The 22,419-nt window shown below is 47.6% G+C and overlaps 1 protein-coding gene across 1 annotated transcript; it reads left to right on the top strand.

The window, feature by feature from the left end:
* The first annotated feature begins 450 nt into the window (after window positions 1–450).
* LOC119310323 (putative wall-associated receptor kinase-like 16) lies at window positions 451–4,787 on the top strand. The gene is made up of 4 exons (XM_037586113.1): window positions 451–931; window positions 2,308–2,749; window positions 2,878–3,033; window positions 3,435–4,787. Exons 1-4 carry the CDS (start codon window positions 479–481, stop codon window positions 4,613–4,615), a joined length of 2,232 nt encoding a protein of 743 aa, XP_037442010.1. The 5' UTR covers window positions 451–478; the 3' UTR covers window positions 4,616–4,787.
* The last annotated feature ends 17,632 nt before the right edge of the window (window positions 4,788–22,419 follow it).

Here is a 22,419-nt window from a genome sequence, read left to right as displayed (position 1 = left end):
TTTTTTTCTAATTTGCCACATGCGTCAATTTGGCTGTTAAAAGCCATCAAACTACTGGAACAAAACTGGATACCCTAAGAGCAACTATAGCAGAACTGGTAGAGTTCCATTTCTTGAAAATGAATAATATTAGGAGAAGCCTCTCTTCAAAAAAAATTCAAAATTAGGAGAAGGTTTCCATTTCTTGAAAAATAACTGGTTACACAACAAAACTGGATATGCCCTAATGATGGCCTTAGTAAACACGGTCCAACTATTATGCTTTGTCACTTGTCACATTATATGTCTAACCACAAGTCAAGTAGTAGTCAACCTTCAGGATCCAGCTGGCCATTCGCGAGAACTATTGGCTAGCGTTTTTTTTTTTTTGAACCAACTGGCTAGCGTATTCACTCATCTATTTATAGCCCTGGAAAAGCACCATCGTGCTAGGAACTCAGGACAGGAGCACGCATCCACACCCACCCGTTCGGCAAAGATGAAGCTGGGGTGTTCTCAGTTTCTTCTTTCTTGCCATGTTCTTCTCTGCCTTTCGGCGATTTGGGTCCTGGCCATGGCGGATGTACCGGCAGGCCAGCGTCCCGGCTGCCCGGCCAAGTGCGGGGACGTCGACATCCCATTCCCGTTCGGCATCGGCGACAAGTGCGCTTTGCACAGCGGCTTTAACCTCAGCTGCACGAACACGTCTGTGGATGGCGTCAAGAAGCCTCTTAAGGGGAATATCGAGGTGACTAAGATCATTTTGCCTGAGGCCAAGGTCCGAATGAATACCAGGGCGATCTCGTCGCAGTGCTATGACCCAGCCACTAGAAGTATGAACTACATTGACTTTGGGCTGAACCTCACCGATTCACCTTTCTGGATATCCGAGGTGGATAACAAAATTATCGTCATCGGGTGCAATACTCTCGCTTATATGACAAGCTCTACTGTAAGTAATTTCGGCATTTTTATTAGAGTTAATTTTATTTTTTTACCTTAAACTTTCTGTTTATGACATATATTATCACAATTTTTAGCGAAAATTCTTGATTCATACCTCTTTTTTCCCCGTATACAATTTATACCCCATTTAAACAAATTTGTGCTACATTTTACACCACTTAGTGTTTTCCCCGATTTTGATACTGGACGTGCCATGTCCCTGGTCCTTTTTTTAAACATTCGCCACATTCACGGTCTTTTTTTGTAGTTTGTCGTCTGATTTTCTTTTTAACAGTAGGGAACCAAACCAGACTATGTCTCTGAAGTTTCAGACGTCCGTTTTGGGTGCCTACGTGTTCTGATTTGGCCTACTCATGATAGGCCTGAATGCCGTGAACTGCTATGCTTCGTTTTATAAAAATGGAGCGAGGGAGAAACCCCTTTCATTTTAAAAAAAAAAGAACCGAACCAGACCCAAGTTGAACCGAACTGGCGCCCGCATACAGTAGCTCTCCGGCCAACACCAAGCCCCCAAGCCCCTCCTGCCGCAGCCCGCGCCGACACTGACCTATTCCGGCGCAATGGCCACCACCGGAGAGCGGCGCCTCCTGGCCAGGCTGCTGCTCCCGGCCTTGTGACCTCGGCACACTGCATGGACGGGGGGACACCACAACCCCTGGCTGTAGCGCGCCGTCGGAAGCATAAGATCCACTCGCCGAGTAATGCTACACACACGGAGTCGTTATTACGGAATCAACGGATTATTAATAGGTGGCACTTTTTGACTGAAGACTAGGAGTGAGGCGGGCTCATCCCCATAAAAATCAGGGGCGGAGATTAATTAGTGTTAAGATGCCCGTGAGATGGTGCGTCTAGGATTATGGTCCACTGGCCGATCAAGACGTCGGAGGTGGTCACGCGCACGTACACGTACGAAGTTGGCTTGTCAAGCAGGTGGTTGAAGGATTCTTCACGAGGCCAGCTAGGAACACGGCAATGCTAGACGTACGGAGGCTTTACAGGACTTTTACAGGCAATGCTGAGGTGGGCTGGTTTAATTGGTAATTAGATGAGGCGGGCCCCACCCTGAAACTCAGGGGGAGGAGATTAGTGAGGGAGGAGGGTTGGTCTGTAAATCCTTGTAAAACAAATCCGTACGTGTAGCATTTTTGCTAGGAACATATACACAGTTATTTCCTCCCTAATTTAATATAAGACGTGTATTTCCATTAATCAACAATGAATAGATTAACAAGGCTTTTTTTCTTCAAATAGTTTTTTTAGATGCTACAAATAGATGTTTTCCTTACAATAAAAAGCACGTAATTCCTTGATTTAATTGTTGGTTTGTTTAAATACATCTCATATAGGGTTTCCGTGCAGTATGTAATAGGTTGCCGTTCAACATGCAAGAACGTCACCCTCGAGAACGGCAAATGCTCTGGTGCTGGCTGCTGCCAAGCCGATGTCCCAAAAGGCATACAGTATTATCGTGGCTATTTCAACGAAAACTACAACACTTCTACCTGGCCAGACAACCCTTGCAGCTACGTGACATTGATGGAAAAGGCAGCTTTCAGTTTCAACACCAGCTATGTGAGATCAAATTCTCCAGTGTTCGATGAGACATCCAATGGGGTAGTTCCAATTGTCCTGGACTGGAAAATAGATGCTCACGCTTGCGAGGAAGCTAAGAACACGAGTTCTTACGCATGTGTTAGCAGCAACAGTGTGTGTGTGAATGCCACCACCATCGAGCCAGGTTACCTCTGCAATTGCTCCGATGGGTACAGAGGTAACCCATACATCACGGACGGATGCCAAGGTGACTTCCCTTTTGCTGCCTTGTACATTTGACATGAGCTCTCTCGTAGTACTACCTTAATTAGTTCATGAGTCACCTGTGTATGCACAACTTGGCAACTTGAATTGAAACTAATTGTTCTGTATCAGATATTAATGAGTGCCTTGAAAATGCTAATGCTTGTGGCAATGGGATCTGTGAGAACACGCCGGGGAATCACACCTGCTCATGCAACCCAGGAAGTTCCATGGTGAATGATGTTTGCGTTGAAAAGCCTTCCCGTTTTCCGGTGATGCCTGTTGTAGGTGAGTTCTACTCTTTGGTGAGCACTATAAAAACACACAGCGGTACGGAAGCTTAAGAACTTACTTTGTATGCTATATATAGTACTCCCTCCGTCCCATAATGAGGGAGTAGTAATATATAGAACAGAATAACTCCAACACGATAGACCAGTATTATGTTGTTTAACAACAAGTAGTGTTTGACAAATTTTATCTTGGCAGCAGTGTATTTTTCTCTCTTCAAACAAATTACTTTTATGGTTGTGTGCATCATAATGAATTAATGGTGCAGAGGCCGGGGGCTCAACCTCCTTTTCGAAAGAAGAAAAAAAGCAGATTACTTTTAAGTTTCCACTGGTCAACTAATTACATTAATATTGAATGAATGTCTCATACCTCTATGTGGATGGATAATCATGCAGGTGCAAGTGTTGGAGTAGTCGTCTTTGTGGTTGCTTTAGCATGTGCATGCATGATCCAAGAGAGAAGAAAGCTACAGAAAATGAAACGAGACTACTTTCGGCAGCACGGTGGTCTAATATTATTTGATGAGATGAGGTCAAAGCAAGGTATTGCATTCAAAATCTTCACGGAAGAAGAACTGCAGCAAGCCACGAACAGGTTTAGTGAGCAACAAGTACTTGGTCAAGGGGGCTATGGAACCGTGTACAAGGGGATTCTTAAGGGCGACGTGGAAGTAGCGGTGAAGAGATGCAAGACCATTGACGAGCAACAAAAAAAAGAATTTGGTAAAGAGATGCTAATCTTGTCCCAGGTCAACCATAGAAACATTGTGAAGCTCCTCGGGTGTTGCCTCGAAGTGGAAGTCCCCATGCTGGTCTACGAGTTCGTCCCAAACGGCACCCTCTTCCAGCTTATACACGGTAACCATGGCATGCGTATCTCCCTGGCTACTCGCTTGGGGATCGCCCACGAGTCCGCCGACGCGATTGCCTACCTCCACTCATCGGCTTCGACGCCGATCCTCCACGGCGATATCAAGTCCCCCAACATTCTTCTTGACATGGACCACCAAGCTAAAGTTTCTGACTTTGGCGCCTCCATCCTGGCACCAACTGATAAGTCACAATTCATCACACTGGTACATGGAACATGCGGGTACCTTGACCCGGAGTACATGCAAACCAACCTGCTAACGGACAAGAGCGACGTGTACAGCTTTGGGGTTGTTTTGTTGGAGCTACTCACGGCCAAATTGCCATTTAATTTTAATCCGGATGTCCCTGCCCACGAGAAGAGCCTATCAATGATGTTTATGTATGCCATGAAGGAGAATAAGCTCGATCAAATCTTGGATGTTGAGATCAAGGATGGGGATAACACAGAGATTATTGAAGAGATCGCGGAGCTAGCGATGCGATGCTTAGAGATGTGTGGTGACAATAGGCCATCGATGAAGGAAGTTGCGGAGAAGCTTGATAGTCTGAGGAAGGTGATGCAACATCCATGGGTACAGCGGAACCCTGAAGAGATGGAATGCCTACTTGGAGAGCCCTCATCGATGGCCAGCTCGGCAATAACCAGTGCCGAATATTTCAACATCGAGAAGAAAGCTGTTAATGATCTGCAGTCAGGTCGTTAAGTAATCATACCATCGCTTTGCTTTGTTTATTTTGTATTCGAAAGCAAGAAATCAGTAGCATCAAAAATAGAATAAACAGACAATTGTTATAGCTACCTTTATGTTATTGTTCATTTTGCCAATTATACATGTGCAAATTTCGGTGTTTATATGGTTATGTATCTTCTGAAAAATGCAGATGTATGTGAGTTATTATTTCGTCAATTTTGCATAGTTCGCTTTTCAAATGTGATTTAGCGTGGTAAATGCTTGACGCATCCTCTAAATCTTTGTATTTTATTTTACTTTATATTTTTTTGCGGGTAAAATCTTTGTATTTTATGATCAGTCTTCCGCAACAACAACAAAAAAGCTATGATCAGTCAAAGAGTATGGTATCGTACATAACCCAATTCAGGCTACTGGACATCTACATGAGCTTTTTTTTCTTTTTGTGGGGAAGACACAGGCGCGGCTATATCTCGCTTCTAGCAAGACAAACCGTCCACTTGCCTGGAACGACATGGTAATAGGCCGGCACAGTGGCCTGTTCGCTCGATCGTTTTTCATTCGTTCACTTGATTTCGTTTTTTCTTTTCTCTTTTTTTTACTTGTTTACATTTTCTAAAAATATAAATGTACACATATTTTAATTTTTTTACTGAAATTTGAAAAAAAATGTTGATAGCTTTTGAAAAAAATGTTTCAACACTTATTTGAAAAACATGTTTAACTAATATCCAAGCAACACTGTTCAAAAACATGTGTTTTGAACAAAAGTTAATCATAAATATGGAAAATGTGAAACTTATACAAGATAAATGTCTCAGTTGTATATGAAAAATGTACAAATGCGTATGGCACAAAGAAGACATCGAAACATGTATTTAAAAAGAGTTAATCATTGTTTTAGAAAAAAAATAAACATGTATAAAAATGTACTTGATGTATATAGAAATTGTAAACATCAAGACATGCATTTAAAAATGTTAATCAGGTATTTTTAAAATGTTGAACATGTATAAAAATAATGTCTCATATGAATGCGAAAAATGTACAAGGTTTATGAGAAAAAAATAGACATTAGCATATATAATAAAAGAATAGACATAAAAATATAAGTTTTCAAATATTTTAACGATGTATAGGGAAAATGTTAAACTTGCATATAAAAATGTTCATGATGTATACGAAAAATGTTGAATGTGTACAGTAAGAACCATGCATTGAACAAAAAAAGAAACCGATAAAAATCGACAAAAAGCACAGGAATACGAAGGAAACAAATAAAAACCAAAAAAATATAACCCAAAGAAAACCAATGCAAATTTTTTAAATGTGTATAGAAAAAATGTTGACTATGTATAGGAAAAATATTAATCTTTTATTTGAAATATTTTAATCAAGCATTTGAAAATGTTAATGTCTGTAGAAAAAATGTTGACCATGTATTAAAAAATGGCAATCTTAAATTTTAAAAATGTAAAAAGAAAAAATTTACCTTTTTATTGAAAAAATGTTTAACTTGTTTAAAAAAATATTAAACATGTATTAGAGAAATGTTCTTGATGTATACGAAAATTGTAGAATAAAAACCAATATAAACAAAGAATGTAAAAAAATCAATGAAATGCAAAAAAGAAACAAAAGGAAACCAAGTAAAAAAGGAACATGAAAAACAAAATTGAAAAAACAAGTGCAAAAGAATGGAGAAAAATAAATACCAAAAAAGAAACAAAGAAAACAAAAGAAACCAGTGAAAAGTCATGAAAGAAACAAAACCCAAAATAAAAAAAGGAATGAGTATGAAAAGGAAAATCGAGGAAAACCATGAAAGAAACAAAGAAAACGTAACCATGTATTGAGAAAATGTTAAAAGTGTATATGAAAAGTGTGCCCGTTGCATACCCAAAATGTTGAATCTATACAGAAAAGAAACATGTGTTGAACAAAACAGAAACCGATGAAAATTGACAAAAGGCACAGGAAAGAGAAGAAAACCAATTAAAAGTTTAAAACCAAAAAGGAAATAAAAATCGAAAAATAACAATGCGAAAGAATGAACATGAGAAGGAACAAACGAAAATGAAGAAACCCAAAAATAGAAACAGGACAATGAGGAAAAACAAAGAAAGAAAGGCACAAAATAAAAAAACCAGTGAAAACCAAAAAAGAACGAAAGAAGAAGAAAAAAAGGAAAAAATCAGTAAAACCCATGAAAGAACCCAAGAAAACTAGTAAGAAACCACTAAAGAAACAAAATAAACGAAAAGTAAAAGAAAGAAAGAAAATGAAAAAATAAAAGAAAAATCAGACAACCAGTACGTCATCGAGTGAGCTGAGCTGAAGCTAGGGAAGCAAGCAAGCGACCTAAGCTAATGGGCCAGCTCGATATGCAGGCAAGACCCTAGCTCTACATCTTTGCAAGAACCCTAAGCAAGCAACAACACTAGACGACCTTGAATCGAGCTCGAATCACACCAATTAGCGGCGTTGTCGACAGCAGAACCGGCAGGCGACAAACGGAGCAGAGCAGAGGAGAGTGAGGAAGACAACTCACAATACTTCGAAGGGAAGACGCCGAACGGGCAGATGAGATGAGCGGAGGAGGCGCCTCCACACCGTCGGTTAACTCCGGCGGCGATGCCGTGGTGGCTGACGTCATCAACAGGTGATCGCCGCTGAGCTCCTGTTGGCCCCGATAGCATAGAACATGGGTGACAACGAAATGAAATGTGTGCGAGGAGACAAATTTAATTTAGGTGAGCTGTCCTGCGGGTTGAATAGGGAAAACAGTACGTTTTTTTTTGCATAAATGCATGAGCCAACCGGTCCGGCCACTTGGCCGCCACATGTTGCGTTGTGATAGGCTTAGGACTAAATTGTCATTTCTAATATAAGTTTGAGGGCCGCGGGGTGAAGGTTTCCAATTTTTGGACCAAATCATCATATTTTGTGCAAGTTTTAAGACTTGGGATGTTTTAACTCCTCCAGAAGGTAGGCAATGCCGCACAAAATCTCGGGGGCATGGATGGTCCAAACCGGAATTTGTGAAGCCATTTACACAGATCTTCAAAATAGTTGGAATTCATCACAATCACTACTAACACTTACGCGTTCATGTAGAAAAATTAGGTACTTGACTCTCAGTCTCTCACTCAGCAACGTCCGAGATGCCCGGGGCGATGCAGTAGTACGGCCGCGCCGCTGTGTCAAAAAGTCGATACTGCCTAGCGTGGCAGAATTGATAAATTTAACCTCAAAGTGAAAGTATTTCACAAACTAAACTGTTTTTAAAAATATTTCACACCGCCAATCTTTTTGTGCAGCTCCCAACAGTAAGGCGCTGCACCCTACTGTGCAACTCCTTACAGCTAGGCGCTGCACAGTGTAGTGCAACTTCTTACAGTTAGGCGCTGCACAATGTGGCGCCTGTGTGTTAGGCGCTGCACAGTAGAGCGTAGCGCCTTGATATTAGGCGCTGTACATTATGGGTCAGCTGGATGAAATACTTTTAAACATAGTTTAGTTTGTGAAATAGTTTCGTCTTGAGATCAAATTTATGTCTTTTGCCGCCTAGCGTAAGGTTCAAACGTTTGGTGTGTTGACCTGGTGATATTCCCAGCCACAGACATCTGGAATCCTCGTGCCCTCTGAATCAGGCACTCTGTTGCAAGATGCCCGGAGCCACGCACACACACGGAGTGTCGCAATGAGACAGGCGGTACGTACGTCTTCTGAGAAGCTCTCGCTGTAGTACTACGACTACGAACGAAGGATTCCACTCGTTTTGTCCGCCGTGATTGCAGCTCGCCGGGAGAAAACCGGTGGGATGGACCGATTCGCACTGCCGTGGGTTCTCCGTAACAAGTTCTGTCCACAAAGTACACCTGTGTTCAGCACTCGCAGAGAGGATGCTGTCTCATGCGAGCCGGAAGCACCGCCGCACGTAGAGTCGTTAGATATTCTCTGTATTTTTCTAACGAAAAAACGTATTTTCGTTGCGACAACGGACTGACGCGTTGAGTCAAGGTTGCCCCAGTTGACCTCAAAAAAGGTTGCCCCAGTTCACTGGATTGGACATGCATGTCAGGGCAGTCTTTTCATACTGACCGAAACAACGCATCAGGTCTTCACGACTTCACGATCGTGATGTACAGCTGCATACTGAGGTTGGAACTTTCTGAGGAATAATCTTCTCCATGCATCGAGGAAAGCGACAAGGGATCTCCAAGTACTGACCGAAACAACGCACCAGGTCTTCACGACTTCACGATCGTGATGTACAGCTACATACTGAGATATAACAAAAATGCCCCTGGTAACTAATCTAATTATTCTAAGAGCAATTGACAGCCTTTATATACATGTGAAGTGCGCTCCATATGAATATGAAGGCTAAGAGCATCTTCAATGCTGACCCGCATATTTACTCTCGCATCCGTCCGTGGACAAGGGGATCAGTCCGTGGACATGGATGCGGGAGCCGGCCATTCAAAGCTACCCGCATATGTTCGGTTACATTTCAAATAAACATTAACGAAAATGAACAAATTTGATTTAAACTCAAACAAACCGAATGATATTCATTTAAACTAGGATGATTTTTACATACAACAGGACAAATTTTGTCCAGTAAACTAAAAACCTAACCCTACACTACCCTATACTTAACGGTGACCTTGTAGGCCATGCCGGCCTAGCAGGCGGCTCCCCCGTCATCGTCGCTTGAGCCGTTGTTGGAGTCATCGGCGTTGGGCTTCGAGCGGGGGCGTCGCGGGAGGGCTTCCCCGCAGGCGCCTAATGCTCGCGAATGATCCTCTCCACTTCTTCCTGCACCCTGCACAATACGGTCGCCGCCAAAAACGACGTGGGGAGGGGGGAGGAGGGCGGCGAGCCTTGGTGGAGGCGGCATTGGCGGCGGCGATCTCGCTGAGAGACCACACCTCGCTGTACTTGGCCATCTCCCCATCAAGGCGGCGGAGCCGTTGCTTGCTCGTCTCTGCCGTCGTCATGGAGCGGTCCAGGGCCCAGGTGTACGCCAGGTCCATGTCTGACGCAATGTGTGGCGGCGGGACATCGGAGTCCTCGAACTTCGACCGACACACTGCGTTGCGCCTGTCTCATCGGCGCCACTCCCTTTCGGCGTACTCCTGCGGCGTTAAGGCACTCCGGGACGACGAACAGCTGCCATGGTGATTGCCTAGGGCATGGGCCATGGCGAGCGACGCTCCTCCTTGATGCGGCGGGGCGGCGGAGAGAGCCGCTCCTCCTTGACGCGTCGGGGCGGCGAGAGGGGCTACTCCTTCACGCGACATTCGATTTGGACGTCGCGCTTGCCCGGGGAGAGCGCGGAGGGGACACATGCTCCATATTCACGGGGAGGAGCGTCCCCTATGGTGCACCGGGCCGCTCAGGTGGATGACGGTGTGACAGAGCATCACCTCTATCTGTTGCTCGTACTTGATACGTCCATTTTGCATCATGCTTTTATATTTATATTTATTGCATTAAGGGCTGTTATTACACGTTATGTCACAATACTTATGCCTATTCTCTCTTATTTTACAAGGTTTACATGAAGAGGGAGAATGCCGGTAGCTGGAATTCTGGGCTGGAAAAGGAGCAAATATTATAGACCTATTCTGCACAACTCCAAAAGTCCTGAAACTTCACGGAGGCACGTTTTGGAATATATAAAAAATACTGGAGAAAGAATCAACCAGAAGGGCCCCACACCCTGGCCACAAGGGTGGGTCGCGCGCCCTACCCCCCTGGGCGCGCCCCCTACCTTGTGGGCCCCCTGGCAGGCCTCCGGTGCCCATCTTCTGCTATATGAAGTCTTTTACCCTGAAAAAAAATCATAAGCAAGCTTTCGAGACGAAACTCCGCCGCCACGAGGCGGAACCTTGGCGGAACCAATCTAGGGCTCCGGCGAAACTGTTCTGCCGGGGAAACATACCTCCGGGAGGGGGAAATCATCACCATCGTCATCACCAACGATCGTCTCATCGGGAGGGGGTCAATCTTCATCAACATCTTCACCAGCACCATCTCCTCTAAAACCCTAGTTCATCTCTTGTATCCAATCTTTGTCCCAAAGCCTCAGATTGGTACCTGTGGGTTGCTAGTAGTGTTGATTACTCCTTATAGTTGATGCTAGTTGGTTTATTTGGTGGAAGATCATATGCTCAGATACTTTATGCATATTAATACCCCTCTGATTATGAACATGAACATGATTGTGAGTAGTTACGTTTGTTCCTGAGGACATGGGAGAAGTCTTACTATAAGTAGTCATGTCAATTTGGTATTCGTTCGATATTTTGATGAGATGTATGTTGTCTCTCCTCTAGTGGTGTTATGTGAATGTCGACTACATGACACTTCACCATTATTTGGGCCTAGAGGAAGGCATTGGGAAGTAATAAGTAGATGATGGGTTGCTAGAGTGACAGAAGCTTAAACCCTAGTTTCTGCGTTGCTTCGTAAGGGGCTGATTTGAATCCATATGTTTCATGCTATAACCTTAATACTTCTTTTGTAGTTGCGGATGCTTGCAATAGGGGTTAATCATAAGTGGGATGCTTGTCCAAGAAAGGGCAGTTGTCGGTGTCAAAACCGGTGGATCTCGGGTAGGGGGTCCCGAACTGTGCGTCTAAGCGGATGGTAACAAGAGACAAGGGACACGATGTTTTACCCAGGTTCGGGCCCTCTTGATGGAGGTAAAACCCTATGTCCTGCTTGATTGATATTGATGATGTGGGTATTACAAGAGTAGATCTACCACGAGATCAAGGAGGCTAAACCCTAGAAGCTAGCCTATGGTATGATTGTTGTTGTGTCCTACGGACTAAAACCCTCCGGTTTATATAGACACCGGAGAGGGCTAGGGTTACACAGAGTCGGTTACAATGGTAGGAGATCTACATATCCGTATCGCCAAGCTTTCCTTCCACGCCAAGGAAAGCCCCATCCGGACACGGGACGAAATCTTCAATCTTGTATCTTCATAGTCTTGGAGGCCGGCCGATGATGATAGTTCGGCTATCCGGACACCCCCTAATCCGGGACTCCCTCAGTAGCCCCCGAACCAGGCTTCAATGACGACGAGTCTAGCGCGCATATTGTCTTCGGCGTTGCAAGGCGGGTTCTCCTTCAAATTCCATGTGCCTGCTGAATAGTGTCCGGCTTCCTTATAAATGTTGCGCTCCTTGGCTTCCACGTCCAATAATGGCCATCTTCCATGTGTTGTATGAATGCGAAAAGCTAGGGTATTTTTGCGTTTTACCCCCTAGCCGCGCGAATAAGCTACCTATAAGAGAGGCGAGGATCTAGATCCAAATCACACCATCCTCCTTCCGCAAGTACTCATCGAAGCGCCTCTGACAAAAATCCATTCCATCATGGATAGTCGACGCGGATCCTCCTCTCGCGCTCCCAGCCCTCAGCCAGGAGATTGGAGGAGATGTTCAGTTCCGCATAGCGAGCTAGTGATGCTCCAAGCAGAGGGATATCTTCCCCCAGCCTTCATGGTTCCGGTTCGAGCCGGACTGGCCACCTACAAGGGTGGAAAGCAGGCGGAGAGCGTCCCCAATCCCTCCAAAGGAGAGCGGGTATGCTTCGTCCCTTATCTAATAAGGGGACTCAGATTTCCCATACATCCGTTTCTCCGGGGGCTCCTGGAGTTCTATGGACTCCAGCTTCACCACCTTACACCTGCCTCCATTTTGCACATCGTGGGCTTTGTAGCTCTTTGCGAGCTATTCTTGGGCATCGAGCCCCATTTTGTGCCGTGGAAGAGATTGTTTTGCCTCGTACCCCGTTCTCACGAGGGGTCGATATATCAAGTGGGCGAAGCCAAAATATGGCGCATCGCCGAGACCGGATATCTATCCGGAACCCCGAAGAAGGCGTTCGAAGACTGGCCTTCGGAATGGTTTTATATGGAAGACGCCCCTCTGCCGGATCCAGTTCGGATCGGCCTCCCGGAGTTCAGCAACGCTCCCCTAAAGAAACGCCTGAGTTGGCGCCTGCGAAGCCCTCAACGGGAAGATGATGGGAGCGTCCAATATCTGATGGGCCGGATAAGGTTACTGGCCCACTCCGGATTGACCATGATTGGAGTCATGGCCACATGCATTATGCGAGGGGTGCAGCCACTCCAATATAGGGGCCACCCCATGTGGGATTTCAACGGAAAGGATGACGCCACCCGTCATGGCCGCAAGGGGCCGGGATCGGCCGTCGATCTGGTGAAGATCTTGTCCGGCTTGTACAAGGGGGAGAAGGAGGACTTCCTCCGCACAAGTCCATTGAATGGATTCTCCATGAATAACCCTCGGAGCTGGGTAAGCGGACATTTATCTATCCGATCCATATTCCCAAAGTCAAGTGTCTCACTTTGTGATTTTGACGCAGGAGCTGCGCCGGGACGTGGAGGGCATACAAAGCCTGACTCCATAGCCCGAGGATCCGAGACGACCCCTTGATCCGGCCTCCGAAGAGGATTCAGACATAAAGGTGGAGCTGATTGACGGGGTGTTCCACCAACTTAGCATGGACAATGCTCTAGTCGCCATTACGGCTGACTACCCCAGTTTATCTCTGGCTTCCCAGGTGACTACGACCGGAGTCCTGACACCATTACTTGGTACATGCTCATTTCTGACCACCGTATACCAATGGTGCTCCGCAGGAGGCGCCTTTAAGGCGGGAAGCCGAACCCGCGGGGGCTGACCAACAAGGGTCAGTTCGGCCCAGCAGGCGGAAGAGGAGTGCGGCGCGAATCGAAACGTCGTTGCAATGGTACGGCGCACCGCCGTTTTTAAGGGAAAGATTCCTAGGAGGTATATTAACGCTCATGATTTTTCCAGGAGAAAGAGCGCTCACCGGACAGTGTCCGGAGAGGTTGCCAATCAAGCCTCCGCCAGCCATGCTCCAACGCCTTATCCGGAAGGGGAGGCGAACACAAGGCATGAGCCGGATGCTCCTCCAATGGAGGATGCCGACAGGATGTCCGCCACCAGGTCTGAGGTGGAGAGCGCCATGAATCACAGGCGCCGCCGGACGGTTCTTTGTGACGCGTGTTTCTCTCCCGAGGCACTGAATGCCTTTAATGCGGGAGACGCGCACCTCCGTGCCGCTCGAGATGGTCTAACCAGAGCCACGGAGCAGTATGTGAAAGACATACGGGTGAGGAATTTTAATAGTTATACATGCCAATAGCCCCCGAGACTTAAAGTAGTTAAAATAACTTATTTAAGGATCATTTGTTATGCAGGATCTTACGGAGAAGAATACCTGTCTGTCCCAGGAGCTTCAAGAGTGCAAGGCCCAACTTGAGGCCGCGCTAGCTGCCGCAGGGGGGAGCCACAGAGACCCCCTCTGGTAATACATACTTCAAAAAGATAAGTAGTTTATGAAGTACGGCGTGTGCTTAAGTCTGACAATAATATTGTAGAGGGTGCCGGACTGGAACCGGACAAGCAACATCTGCTGCGCCAGCTGAAGGCCGGCGAGAAGGTGCTTATGAGGGTGCAACAGGAGAGGAACAAACTCCAAGATGCCAACACCCAGCTGGGCAAAGAACTAAAAGATGTTTGGGTCCAGCTGTCTGACTCCGTAAAGGAGAATCGGCGGCTTCATCGCGGCATTTACAGTAAGTGCTTGAGCAAACTCTTTTGAAAAGAAGAGTTCGGCGAGGAAGTCGATTGACAGAAATGTGTCTGTAGGTGTGCTCACGGGTCGTCCGGTGGAGGAAATGCCTGGTTCCACGGGTGACCTTCTTCCCGAGCTGTTGCAACTGCACGAACGTATTTGGCAGGCGATGAGCGGCGTCATTCAGGCCTTATGGTCGTCCGTCTCCCTACCCGAGGGTCTTGGGGGGCTTGCTGAGAAGCTTCAGGGAGTACGGCAGCGCTTCCGTCTGTGGAAGATATCGGCCTGCCGTCAAGGCGTCAGAGAGGCCTGGGCCATGGTGAAGACACGGTACACGAAGGCTGATCCAAACCACATGGCCGAGGTCGGACCTGTGGGGCCTGATGGGAAGGAGATCCCTGTGAGCTTAATGTACGGCCAAGTAGAGTTGGTCGCGAAATATTCCCAACGGGACTGTAAACTAGACAACCTGTTAGATGGGATTGAAGAGGAGTTCAATCAGTCAATTTGACGATGTAATTTTAAAATGACATGTAAAAAGCCTTCTAGCCGGATTGTAGATCGTTTGTCTTTGCGGACCTTTTCGCTTCAACCTCAGGACCCAACAGTCCGGAGTGTGTCCGAATACCCTAACGGTTATATAAAAACCGGGGCATGCATGGAGACCAGGCGTAGGGGTCATTAGTACTTTATCAGACAAGTGCCCACCTAGTTATGTTATATTACATGGTTAGTAAGAAACATCTTCCAGGGAGAATAGTTCCGTTAGGGGTTCCTTTCCCTGGGAGGCATGCTCTAAAGCATCTGGGGGCAGATAAATAAATAAGTAATAAATCATCTTTCAAGTCACCGACCAAATATTCCCTTAAGAACGCTAGCTTTCGGCTTCACCCAGTCCAAGGTACACATCCGGCTGACCCGACAGTAACAACCGCAGAGGTGCTCCCTTTACCTCATAGCCGAACAATCGGGAACGTAGGGGTAAGCACAGGAGCCAGGCAACCCAGCTTGTCCAAAACTTAAGTCATATCGATGCATATAATGGTGAATAAAAGGTACATGCGGAAGTATGACACATGTGTTGGGCATGAAGCCCGTATAAATAAGCTTCTGTTAAAGAAGCCCCCAGGTATAATGAGTGCGAGTAGCACATCAAGTGTGTGCGAACAATGCGCAGATCAGCCCTCAAAGGCTTTTACTAAAAAGGGGGAAGAAGGAGGGGAACAAAAGACAACGAAAATATAAAAGGTGGACAGAGGAAGGAGACGAACTCTGAGTCCGGCGCTAGGCGTAGAATCTTCGGAGACGGGCTGCGTTCCATGGGTTCGGCTCGAGTCGGTTGTCAGTTGCGTTACGTAGACGGTATGCTCCGCCGGTCAGGACTTGGTCGATGATGAAGGGACCTTCCCATTTGGGCTTAAGTTTGTCCTTTTTCTTGTCCGGCAGGCGTAGAACTAGCTCGCCAACATTGTAAGTTTTGGCCCGTACTTTTCTTCTTTGATATCTTCGAGCCTGCTGCTGATAGAATGCGGAACGAGCTTTTGCCACGTCCCGCTCCTCCTCTAAGGCGTCCAAACTGTCCTGCCGATCCAACTCGGCTTCTCTTTCTTCGTACATGCGCACGCGAGGTGAGTCACGAATTATATCGCAGGGCAAAACTGCCCCTGCGCCATACACCATAAAAATGGTGTGAATCCGGTAGTGTGGTTCAGCGTGGTCCGCAGCCCCCAGAGTACGGAGTCAAGCTCCTCTACCCAGTGCGTGTTAGATTCCGTGAGGGACCGCACTAATCTGGATTCGCTGCCGCTCATGATTAGACCATTTGCTCGTTCGACTTGACCGTTAGTTTGGGGGTGATAGACTGAAGCGTAGTCGAGCCTGATGCCCATATTTTTGCACCAAAGTTTAACCTCGTCGGCCATAAAATTCGTGCCGTTATCAGTGATGATGCTGTGGGGGACGCCATAACGGTGTACTACCCCGGATATGAAGTCTATCACGGGTCCGGATTCTGCCGTTTTAACTGGCTTGGCCTCTATCCATTTGGTGAATTTGTCCACCATGACCAATAGGTCCTTTTGCTTGTGGGTTCCCCCTTTAAGGGGTCCAACCATGTCAAGCCCCCAGACCGCGAACGGCCAGGTGATGAGTATAGTTTTGAGGGCGGTGGGTGGCATGTGGCTTTGATTAGCAAAGAGCTGGCAACCGACACATCGTTGGACTAAGTCCTGAGCATCTGCCTGGGCAGTCGGCCAATAAAATCCTGTACGGAAGGCCTTGCCTACAAGGGCCCGGGCTGCGGCGTGGTGCCCGCCAAGTCCGGCGTGAATTTTAGCCAGGAGATTTCGCCCTTCCTCTTCGGAGATGCACCTTTGAAGGACTCCGGTTGTGCTTTTCTTATAAAGTTCTCCCTCATGGACCTTGTAAGCTTTAGATTGCCGAACTATGCGGCGGGCCTGATTTTGGTCTTCGGGAAGTTCCTGCCTAGTTAAATAGGCTAGGAATGGTTCCATCCACGGGGCAATTACTGCCATTATTTCGTGGGCTGAGGGTATTATTTCATTGGCTGAGCCACCGACTATGTCAGAATGTTCCGTGTTGAGTGACGCGGTTGGTTCCAGGTTGTTATTTCCGGACTCCTCTTCCCATAATACGGATGGCTTAATGAGCCGCTCCAGGAAGATGTTTGGAGGGACGGCGTCGCGTTTTGCGCCGATGCGCGCCAACACGTCGGCTGCCTGGTTATTATCCCGGGCTACATGGTGGAATTCGAGTCCTTCGAACCGAGCTGACATTTTTAAGACGGCGTTACGATAGGCTGCCATTTTCGGATCCTTGGCGTCAAAGTCTCCATTTACTTGGGATATTGCGAGGTTTGAATCCCCGCGCACCTCTAGACGTTGAATACCCATGGAGATTGCCATCCGGAGACCATGTAGAAGGGCCTCATATTCGGCTGCATTGTTGGAGTCCGTGTATATTATCTGAAGTACGTATTGGACTGTTCTCCGGTTGGGGATGTCAATACGATGCCAGCCCCCAAGCCGGCCAACATTTTGGAGCCGTCGAAATGCATGATCCAATTGGAGTATGCGTCGTACTCTTTAGGGAGTTCGGCTTTGGTCCATTCGGCGATGAAGTCAGCCAAAACTTGTGACTTTATAGCTCACCGTGGTTTGTAGGTTATGTCAAATGGTCAGAGCTCAATGGCCCATTTTGCAATCCTGCCCGTCGCGTCGCGGTTGTTTATAATGTCGTTGAGAGGTACTTCGGAGGCCACTGTTATCGAGCACTCTTGAAAGTAGTGTCGCAGCTTCCGGGATGCCATGAACACCGCGTAAGCTATCTTTTGATAATGTGGATACCGGGACTTGCATGGAGTTAAGACAGTGGATACATAGTACACTGGTTTTTGAAGAGGGAATTTGTGTCCTTCTGTTTCTCGTTCGACGACGAGCACTGCGCTTACAACTTGATGCGTTGCCGCGATATATAATAACATTGGTTCGCCTAGGTTGGGCGCGGCCAGGACCAGATTTGTTGCTAATATGGCCTTTATTTCTTCGAGTCCGGCCGTGGCAGCATCCGTCCACTCGAAGTGTTCGGTGCGCCGGAGGAGGCGGTAGAGAGGCAATGCCTTTTCTCCCAAACGGGAGATGAAGCGGCTTAGAGCCGCCACGCATCCAGTCAGTTTTTGTATTTGTTTGAGGTCTTTTGGGATATCCAATTGTGACAGAGCTCGGATCTTGGCTGGATTTGCTTCAATTCCTCTACCGGATACAATGAAGCCCAAGAGCTTTCCGGCTGGTACGCCGAAAACGCATTTTTCCGGGTTGAGCTTAATGTCATATGCTCGGAGGTTGTCGAATGTGAGCCTCAAATCGTCTACTAGAGTTTTAACGTGTTTGGTCTTAACGACCACATCGTCTACGTATGCCTCCACTGTTTTGCCGCTCTGGATAGCCAGACATGTCTGAATCATGCGCTGATATGTTGCGCCGGCGTTTTTGAGTCCGAAGGGCATTGTGTTGAAGCAGAATGGTCCGTATGGAGTAATGAATGCCGTTGCGGCCTGGTCTGTTTCCGCCATCTTGATTTGATGGTATCCGGAGTATGCGTCGAGGAAACACAATGAATCGTGCCCCGCGGTAGCATCGATGATTTGGTCGATGCGGGGAAGGGGGAAAGGATCCTTTGGACAGGCCTTATTAAGGTCTTTAAAATCGACGCAAAGGCGCCAGGATTTGTCCTTTTTTGGTACCATTACCAGGTTCGCTAGCCAGTCCAGATGTTTCATATCTCTGATGAATCCGGCTTCTAATAGTTTGGCTAGCTCCTCTCCCATTGCCTGTCTTTTGGGTTCGGAAAATCGTCGAAGAGCCTGTTTGACTGGCTTGAATCCTTTTAGGATATTTAGGCTGTGCTCCGCCAGCCTGCGTGGGATTCCTGGCATATCTGAAGGGTGCCAGGCAAAAATGTCCCAATTTTCCCGAAGGAATTCTCGTAGTGCGGCTTCTACATCAGGGTTTAATTGTGCCCCAATGGAGGCCGTCTTTGTGGGGTCCGTTGGATGGACCTGGAATTTGACTATTTCGTCTGCTGGTTTAAAAGAGGTGGACTTAGATCTCTTATCGAGTATCACATCATCCCTATTCACAGTGGAGCGCAGTGCAGTGAGTTCCTCTGCCGATAGGGCTTCGGATAGTGCCTCTAGGGCTAGTGCGGCTGTCTTATTTTCAGCGCGAAGTGCTATGTCCGGATCACTGACCAGAGTGATGATTCCATTGGGCCCGAGCATTTTAAGCTTCATGTACCCGTAATGGGGTACATCTTGGAAAATTGGAATGCCTCTCGCCCTAATAGAGCGTGATATCCGCTACTGAACGGGGCCACTTGGAACGTGACTTCCTCGGACCTGTAGTTGTCCGGCGAGCCGAACACCACATCTAGTGTGATTTTTCCTGTGCAGCGTACTTCCCGACTAGGGATTATTCCTCTAAAGGTTGTGCTGCTTCGCTCAATGCGGCTTCAGTCTATTTCCATTTTTTGGAGGGTTTCCTCGTAGATGAGGTTTAATCCGCTGCCGCCATCCATGAGTACCTTGGTAAGACGAAAGCCGTCCACTATTGGACTGAGGACCAATGCGGCTAGTGCTCGGGCTGTTCGGAATTTAGGTTCGTCGCTGGCATTGAAGGTGATAGCCGTGTCGCTCCATGGATTTGTTGTTGCTACTTGGTAGACTTCGGCGAGGCTGCGGATTGTTCGTTTCCACATATTATTTGATGCGGAACTCACGAAGACTGTTAATACCGTACTGGTACTATTGGGCCGGTTCTCCGGGGCTAGAAGACCTTCGCCACTTTTGGCCACCTGCCGTAGTATCCAACATGCTCGAAGGCTATGTGTTGGAGTGGCGCCCTCTGTATTATGGATTTTGCAGGGTCCGCTGAGCCATTCCTCCAGTACGGTTCCGTACCCTTTAGGGGGTTTTTGCTTTTTGGTTTTTGACCCAGGTGCTTGAGCATGGTGCACCCTTTTATTCCGGACTAGGGTTGTGTTCACGGCCGGATTGTCCCAAAATCTGGTTTCGGTTTTCCAGGCACTCTCCATCGCACAGTATTTTCGTACTATGGTCGCCAGGTCGGCGAAGCACGTAACTTCGCGACGACTTATGGCGTTCATGATTCCCTTGTCCGTGCAATTGTTGCAGAAAATAGAGATTGCGCTTTCCTCACGGCAGTCCTTTATCCTTTCCATAACCAGGAGGAATCTGGCCCAGTAATGATGTACTGTTTCATCGAGCTCTTGCCGTATTTGAGATAGATCGCTTGTGTTTGGGTGGGCAGGTGGAATTAAATTCGAAACCCCGCCCAATCTGAGGCTCAAAGGCCGAGGAGTTTCCGGATTTGGAAGCTTGGATTGCTGGACGTCGTCCAACGAATCTAGTCCGCTGCCTGACTTTAGGTTCAGTACTCGATTGACGTCCGCCCCTCCGCGGGAATCCGGCATGGAGGGATCGGGAATCCGGACATAACTGGTTTTTAACATAGAAGAAGAGTCGCCGCGTTGTTCTTCTACCACAACAACGTGGTGGGTAGCCCGGGGAGAGTTAATTTCTCTCAGATCGGTTTTAAGCCCAATCTGATCGTGGTCTGTAGCGACTCCCAGGGCGGCGATGCGATCCAAGAGCTCGTTTACGGAAGAGAGCTCCATCGGATCCAGCTGCTCGGTGAATTCCGAGTTGACGCGAAGATCGCTTTTGATGACCCGAGAGGTCATCGTCGAAGCGGTGGCTGAACAGGCGGTCATAAGAAAACCACCTAGCCGGATAGCTTGACCGGCGGCCAAAGCTCCTTTGGCAATGGTACCGTCTTTAAAGACGGGAAGAGGCATCCTTCCTGATTGCGACGGCACAGAGGAACTCTCAATGAAAGCACCAATGTCGGTGTCAAAACCGGCGGATCTCGGGTAGGGGGTCCCGAACTGTGCGTCTAGGCGGATGGTAACAGGAGACAAGGGACACGATGTTTTACCCAGGTTCGGGCCCTCTTGATGGAGGTAAAACCCTACGTCCTGCTTGATTGATATTGATGATGTGAGTATTACAAGAGTAGATCTACCACGAGATCAAGGAGGCTAAACCCCAGAAGCTAGCCTATGGTATGATTGTTGTTGTGTCCTACGGACTAAAACCCTCCGGTTTATATAGACACTGGAGAGGGCTAGGGTTACACAGAGTCGGTTACAATGGTAGGAGATCTACATATCCGTATCGCCAAGCTTGCCTTCCACGCCAAGGAAAGCCCCATCCGGACACGAGACGAAGTCTTCAATCTTGTATCTTCATAGTCTTGGAGTCTGGCCGATGATGATAGTTCGGCTATCCGGACACCTCCTAATTCGGGACTCCCTCAGCAGTACCCAAGCACTGGTCTACCCACATACCAAATTATCAAAGTAACGAACGCGAATCATATGAGCGTGATGAAAACTAGCTTGACAATAATTCCCATGTGTCCTCGGGAGCGTTTTCCTTCATATAAGGGTTTGTCCAGGCTTGTCCTTTGCTACAAAAAGGATTGGGCCATCTTGCTGCATCTTATTTACTTTCATTAGTTGTTACCCGTTACAAATTACCTTATCACAAAACTATCTGTTACCGGTAATTTCAGTGTTTGCAGAGAATACCTTACTAAAAACCGCTTGTCATTTCCTTCTGCTCCTCGTTGGGTTCGACACACTTACTTATCGAAAGGACTACGATAGATACCCTATACTTGTGGGTCATCAGTACTCCTCATTTATGGCAGCATAAACCGCGCCTTGCGTCGCTCGCACCGATGCTACTGCAGCGGCTGGTACTACTCATCACCGGAGGAGATGACGATCTCTGCCTTTGTCGTGGAGCCGCCCGCAGATGAGGACGACAACCCAGAGTTCGAGGATGGTGTCGCCACGATCCTACGATCCATTTCGAGAGCCGCCGCCTCCCGACGCCGAGGCCCACGACTTGCCCATCGCCGAAGTTGTGGAGGAAGAGGGATGGGAGGAGGAAGACGTGCAGAGCCATGCGGTGAGTGCGATGTGGACGGCGCCGGAGCAGAACTTATCAATCCTCGGGTAGGCGACCATGCGCTTCAATGTGGCGCAGCGGCTGGGATTGGTTCCCCGGGAAGCTGTGTCTACATTGAAGCGGCGACTCCCGAGAGGTCAGCGTCGCCCTCCGTCCGGTCACATCACGCGGCATCAACACCTGCCGCTGCTTGTTCTGGGCGGCGGATAATGTGGTGCAGAAAGCGATGCGTGCATCAGAAGGAAAGTGCGGGAGAGGTAGGTGCGGTTGTTCGGTGATCCGGGGCCGTCAGGAGCGGGCGTGGCAGCAGTCTGGTCGTCCGCAAAGCCCCACCACCCCGCTTTTGTCTCCGGCTCGTGGGAAAAAGTATGTCCAGACCACCGAGCAGACCGATACAGGATCACATTGGATAACAAAACACTTCCGGACCACGCGTTCCGGACGTATGCGACTGGTTTGAGGGTCAGCATTGGATATGCCCAAACAAAACAGCATGCAAACACATAATCTTCATGTTTGCTGCTGTCGTAATTAAGGGTCACTCATCCATGTGACATCTTTTTTTCTCAACCTCACTGCCATCCCATGTGAG

This window comes from Triticum dicoccoides, chromosome 5B, assembly GCF_002162155.2.
Source record: "Triticum dicoccoides isolate Atlit2015 ecotype Zavitan chromosome 5B, WEW_v2.0, whole genome shotgun sequence".
Lineage (NCBI taxonomy): Eukaryota > Viridiplantae > Streptophyta > Magnoliopsida > Poales > Poaceae > Triticum > Triticum dicoccoides.
Note: the sequence above shows the minus strand (reverse complement) of the source record. Positions and strands in the feature narration are given on the sequence as shown.

What these genes read in the sequence shown, in the direction of transcription:
- LOC119310323 (XM_037586113.1), top strand. Translation starts at nt 479, where the DNA reads ATGAAGCTGGGGTGTTCTCAGTTTCTTCTTTCTTGCCATGTTCTTCTC. An exon ending in CATCACGGACGGATGCCAAG is followed by an intron (nt 2,750 to 2,877) that starts GTGACTTCCCTT and finishes GTTCTGTATCAG; the next exon opens with ATATTAATGAGTGCCTTGAA. An exon ending in TCCGGTGATGCCTGTTGTAG is followed by an intron (nt 3,034 to 3,434) that starts GTGAGTTCTACT and finishes ATAATCATGCAG; the next exon opens with GTGCAAGTGTTGGAGTAGTC.